At 43.3% G+C, this 6,500-nt stretch overlaps 1 protein-coding gene across 1 annotated transcript in view; it reads left to right on the forward strand.

Annotated features, from left to right (window-relative positions):
• The first annotated feature begins 623 nt into the window (after positions 1-623).
• The window catches only part of NARS1 (asparaginyl-tRNA synthetase 1), a 31,561-nt gene continuing 25,684 nt past the window's right edge, over positions 624-6,500 (forward strand). Inside the window, exons 1-2 of the mRNA XM_007935511.2 lie at positions 624-666; positions 5,841-5,923. Of these exons, the coding sequence (XP_007933702.1) occupies positions 624-666; positions 5,841-5,923 (126 nt within the window). The remainder of the gene's footprint in view (positions 667-5,840; positions 5,924-6,500) is intronic.

The following is a 6,500-nucleotide window of genomic DNA, read 5'->3' on the forward strand; positions in this document are numbered from 1 at the left end:
GTTGTTGTTGTTTGCCGTGGAGTCAGCCCTGACTCATAGCGACCCCTCCTTGGGTTTCCGAGGCAGTATCACTACGGAAGTAGGATTGCCCAACCTTCCGTCCGAGGAGTGGCTGGTGGGTTTGAACCGCCAGCCTTCTGGTGAGCAGTCAAGTGCCTTAGGCATTAGAAAAGTTAAAGCATCTTTACATTTCAAAGAGACAACACTCATGGCACTGTGCCCACCCAGGACGCCAACAGCTGAGGGCGGAACCGGAAGATTCAGAAGGGAAACTTTCGTAAGCCCAGACGGAAGAGTGCAGGACTGAAGCTCTACCTGAGCTTCCTGTTGCAAGGAGTCCACTATGGGTGGCGCCCACGTACCGGGGACTATAGGCGCTCCCACGACTCGGGCAAGCAAACGGGGACGCAGCGCTTGGCACGCTCTGGACTCAGAAGTCGCTTCTGCCCTGACAAAAAATGGCGGCTGCAGCGACGCTTGCCCACTTACAGGAACCAATGGAGGCCCGCCGCTCTGATGCCTCATGAGGGCGACGGACGCAACCACGCTGTATGATGCAACGACCAAGTAAAGAAGTCGAGGTTGCACGTTGGGGTGAATGGGCTGCCGCAGTGTTGAAGGCGATGTCCTTGGAAGTGACCAGGGTGACTGCAGGGATGGTGCTAGGTGAGTGAGTTTTGGGGCCCTGGGTGTTTGTAAGTGTTGCGGTGCTCCTTTCCTGCCAGGAGCCTTGTGCGTCTTGTTCTCACCGATACCAACGCTTACCTTGGTGCCGGGCAGAGGCCATTCTCCATACTTACTTGCTGAATGATTGAATGGAGGAAGGAACCTGGACCTTCGCTGGGCTTGGGACTCCGTGAGGAGGCCGGGCTGGGTTGCCGATCGCTCCAGGCCTTGCACTACTGGGAAGAATCCGGGAATTCTGTCGAGACTCGTACGTTGTGTTTCGGAGACGAGTGGAGACCCACATACGTCATTCTTAAAAGTGATCCTAAGGAAAGGACTTGACAATTCTGTCAGTTTTTGTTTTATTATGGCTATTATTTCTGCATTTGCCTTACTGTATTACTTTTAGCTAGTATTTTTACACTATGAAGGCTTTCTTAAGTATTCTCTTATTACTTAGTTATCATGACTCTTGTTAATGCTTGACGTGAAAATGCTTTGTTGAATTAAGCTCATTCAACAGCTAATGCCAATAATCTGACTGACTGCTGGATTTGCCATCAAATCCCAAAATCAAGACATAACTCAATAGTCCAGACTAGGTTAACATTTTTAATTACAACAATAATTATAATAGTTTTAATCAAATGCTTTATGGAATAATTATCAAATGCCTGGAACCACAATACAATACCACTTGTTCTGCAGAGAATTACGTACCTTGAAAAAACAGCAGTTATTTAGTAGTCCAGTTCTCTACCCTATTAGCCCTCTTTGCCAAATATCCTTATTAATTCAGCCCTGCCTTCTATGCAAAAGATCACATATTTGAAAAGTTTGCACACCCAGAAGAGTTTTACCATACTCCTTAGGTAGACATTTTCTGTCTGCCAAGTTGTTCTTTTCAGTCTTACTTTGCTCCAGTCACTTCCTCACCACAAAGATCACAGAAACAAAGACTAGGCTATGGCATGGTGAAGATGAAACAGATAGTGCCCAGTTATCTTTCAAAGAGCATCTCAAGGTCTTAACAGCCTGTCTTAAATAGATAGCCATCTAATCACCTCAAAGAAATAAGTCCATGTAGAAGAAGATATTCTTATAATAATGCTCAGTGAATCTCCATAAATTCTTAACCAAAAGTGGGGAATGACAAGGAACACTTTTCAAACTTCAAAACCAAGGTGCGTGGCACGACTAAGGCTTTTGGCTGAGCTGTAGGCCTGACCCCATGTTTGTCAGTTTGACTATTTTTCAGAAGTTACCACAGCTTGGCAGTTCTCAAAGTTTGCTTATGAGATTAGACTGCAGTAAATCTCCTCTTTTTTTTGCATGTTCCAGGAAACTTCTGACTAAACTCTGATTTGCCGGCTTCCAAAGACAACCTAATAGCTAAAATCCAACCAATAAGAATTAGCTGTAAACAACTTTTGTAACCAATCAAATGCTTGCACAGCACAAGCTGGCCCTTTGTAGTTTTATCCTATAAAATACTCCTTTGTCTCCCTGTTTTTTGAAACACTTATTTTCATTTTGAAAATACATGTTTTCCCTTCCAGGTCACTTTACTCCTTCATTAGATTGTTTTGCTTTAATTTGAACCAAAAAAGCAAACCAAACTCATTGCCATCGAGTCGGATGTAACTCATACTGACCCCTTCTTGGGTTTCCAAGGCGGTATCACTATGGAAGTAGATTGCCCAACCTTCCTTCCAAGGAGTGGCTGGTGGGTTTGAACTGCCAGACTTCTGGTTAGCAGTCAAGTGCCTTAGATTATTGTTAAAGAGGATTAGGTTATGTGTGTTATGTTAATGAGGACAGATTAGGGTGGGATGTATCACCACTTTACATAAGCCACCACTCTTACTCAAGTCACAGCCCTGATCTGATGTAAGGGGCGTTCCCCTGGGGTGTGGCCTGCATCACTTTTCACCTTAAAAAAACCAAACTCACTGCTGTGGAATCTGACTTATAGTGACCCCTCCTTCGGTTTTAGAGGCAGTATCACTACAGAAATAGATTGCCCAATCCTCCTTCCAAGGAGTGGCTGGTGGGTTTGAACTGCCAGCCTTCTGGTTATCCGGCAAGTGCCTTAGGCACCATGCTGCCAGAGCTCCCACGTTTTATCTTACAAGAGATGAAAACAGAAGCCAGCAGAGAGCCAGACCTCATTACCATCAAGAAAGAAGAGGTGGAGCAGAGTGTGCCCCTTGGACCCAGGGTCCCTGCACTGAGAACCTTCTAGACCCAGGGGAAGACTGATGCCAAGACACATGGAAATCTCCAAGGAATGCCAGGCAAGCAGCTGTTGAAGGACCTTCCCTCAGAGCTGACAGACACAGGCCTTGCCTTACAGCTGATGCCCTGAATTCAGACTCCTAGCCTCCTAAACTGTGGAGAATAAATCTGTTTGTTAAAGCTATCCACTTTTGGTATTTCTGTTATTTAAGACAGTCACTATGAATCAACTTGACAGCACTGGGTTTCTATTTTTTTGGTTTAATAGTAATCTTATTTTCTAAATAGAAAAACAGTGTTTCTCTGCTATTCATAAGGTTTTCCCTGGCCAATTCTTTGAGAAGTGGATGGCCTCTTCTTCCTAGTCTGTCTCAGTCTGCAAGCTGGACTGATACCTATGTACCATATGCACCCCACTGGGCTTGAAACATCAGTGGCACAGCCTCAAGACTCAGAGGCACATGTCACCAGAGTAAGACAAACCGACAGACAAGTTTGTCTCCTTTAGCTGTTGGAAACTTCTCCAACCTCTCCTGGATCCCTGCAGCCGACTCCTCGTTCTGTCCTGGTCACCCTACCCTTTAGACTCTCCTTTCCCCTGCCTTCCCACCTTGCTGCTTGTGGGACATGGCCTGGGTTCCCTCTCCTCACCTGGATTCCCTGCAGCTCGAGTGGACAAAGCCAATTACTATGGTGAAATGTGCAAAGACCTGGAGTTAGGAAACCAAAAGGGAAGAACACATTAGGCATTTCTCAAGCTGAAAGAATTGAGGAAAGAATTTAAGCCTCAAGTTGCAATATTGAAAGATTCTATGGGCAAAATATTGAATGACGCAGGAAACATCAAAAGAAGATGGAAGGAGTACACAGTCACTGTACCAAAAAGAACTGGTAGATCTTCATCCATTTCAGGAGGTGGCATATGATCAAAAACCAATGAATGGTATTGAAGGAGTAACTTGAAGCTACAATGAAGGAATTGGCGAAGAACAAGGCTCCAGGAATTGACGGAATACCCATTGAGATATTTCAACAAATGGATGCCCCACTGGACGCACTCACTCGGTTATGCCAAGAGATTTGGAAGACAGCTACTTGGCCAAATGACTGGAAGAGATCCATATTTGTACCCATTCCAAAGAAAAGTAATCCCACAGAATGTGGAAATTATCAAACAATATCATTAATATCTCATGCATCTTACTGAAGATAATTAAAAAGTAGTTGCAGCAGTGCATTGACAGAGAACTTCCAGAAGTGCAGGCTGGATTCAGAAGAGGACATGGAATAAGGGATATCATAGCTGCTGTCAGATGGATCTTAGCTCAAGGCAAGATGTTTACTAGTTCTATTGACTATGCAAAGGTATTTGATTGGATCATGACAAATTCTGGATAACATTGAGAAAAATGGGAATTCCTGAACACTTGATTATACTCATGAGGAACCTGTACATTGGCCAGGAGGCTGTTTGAACAGAATGAGGGGACACTACATGGTTTAAAATCAAGAAAGGAGTGCATCAGGGTTGTATCCTTTCCCCATACTTTTTCAATCTATATGCTGAGCAAATAATCCGAGAAGCTGGACTGTGTGAAGAAAAACGTGGCATCAGAATTGGAGGAAGAATCATTAGCAACCTGAGATATGTTGATGATACAACTTGGTTTGCTGAAAGTGAGGATGACTTGAGGCACTTACTGATGAAGATTGAAGAATATAGTTGGCAGTATGGATTATGTCTCAATATAATGAAACAAAAATCCTCACAATTGGACCAATAAGCAGCAGCATGATAAATGGAGAAAAGATTGAGGTTGTCAAAGAATTCACATTGTTTGGTTCTACAATCGATGCCAATGGAAACAGCAGTCAGGACATTAGACTATGTGTAGCACTGGGCAGGTCAGCCGTGAAGGAACTCTTTCAAGTGGTGAAGAGCACGGATGTCTCCTTGAGGACTAAGGTGCGCCTGACACAAGCCATGATATTTTCAATTGCCTCGTGTGCATGTGAGAGCTGGACAATGAATAGGGAAGACCAAGAAGAGTTGATGGTTTTGAGTTGTGGTGCTGGCGAAGAATGCTGAAAGTACCATGGACTGGTAAAAGAACTAACAGATCTGTCCAGGAGGAATTGCAGCCAAAATACTCCTTGGAAGCGAAAATGGCCAGACTTCGTCTCACCTACTTTGGTCATGTTGTCAGAGGGGACCATTCCCTGGAGAAGGATATCATGCTTGGTAAGGTGGAGGGTCAATGAAAGAGGGGAACGCCTTCAATGAGATGGATTGACACGGTGGCTGTGACGATGGGCTCATGTATAGCAAGGATCATGGAGCTGGCGCAGGATCAGGCGGTGTTTCGTTCTGCTGTTCATGGGGTCGCTATGAGTCGGAAATGACTTGATGGCACTTAACAACAACAACATGAAAAATGTAATCAGTGTTCCTGAGCTGTAAACATGAAAGTGTTAGGTTGGCAGATGTCTTGTTGTATATATTTTCACCACAATAAAAGTGAAAATATATGTGTGTGTGTGTGTTGTTTTCCTCTTTTTGTAGATAAAGAAATAAGCTCAGAAAGGTTAAGTAAATTCCTCCAGCTCGCCTGGGCACAGCATCCAAATCTACATCTGCCTGACTCCAAGGTCTTTGCTTGATTGTTGGGGACTCACGTAGTTAGAAGCAGGATCACAAATGACAGTGATGAAAGTTCAATTTGAAAAGCTAACTCTGAAACTAGCCTCCTTTTATGAGATGGCTTATCATTGAAATAGGGGAGTGGGAAAATAATTGATTTCCTTTCCTTTGGCCTGTGGTAGGTTTTACTAATCAGATACTATGTCTGATACAAAGACAGAAAATGGTGTTGAGTATGTGGTGATTGATAGGTACTGGCTAAACAAATAACTTACTCTCATTTTTTTTCAAACAGGAGAGCTGTATGTCTCAGATCGAGAGGGCAATGATGCTACAGGCGATGGGACGAAAGAGAAACCTTTTAAAACAGGTCTAAAGGTAGAGTCTCGTCTCATTAGGAAAACGACATTTATCACTTAATGACTTATGTCTAAAGGCATACCTCGTTTTATTGTGCTTTGCTGTTATTTTGTCTTTTTACGAATAGAAGTCTGTCGGTGCATGTGCTCACTTTGTTTCTCTTGTCACATTTTGGTAATTCTCAAAATACATCCAACTTTTTCACTGGACCTTAATGTCAGACCTTTATAGATCACAATATAGTATAAACATAAGTTTTATATGCACTGGAAAACCAAAAATATGGTGTGACTTGTTTTATCGCAATATTCGCTTTATTGTGGTGTTCTGGGACCAAACCCACAATATCTCCAAGGTATGCCTGTATTATTGTGACTTTTCAGATATTTTATTTCACACGCTAGATTTGAAATAATTTTCGGAAAAGGGAGTGTAATAATCAGTGTATACATCTTTAAAAGTGTTAGATGTTCTAAGTCTAAACTTGTTGTTGTTGTTGTTGTGTGCCGTCGAGTCGGCCCCGACTCATAGCGACCCCTCCTTGGGTTTCCAAGGCAGTATCACTACGGAAGTAGGATTGCCCAACCTTCCTTCC

The sequence above is a fragment of the Orycteropus afer genome, unplaced genomic scaffold, assembly GCF_000298275.1.
Source record: "Orycteropus afer afer isolate SDZICR_OR568_19922 unplaced genomic scaffold, OryAfe1.0 scaffold00029, whole genome shotgun sequence".
NCBI lineage: Eukaryota > Metazoa > Chordata > Mammalia > Tubulidentata > Orycteropodidae > Orycteropus > Orycteropus afer.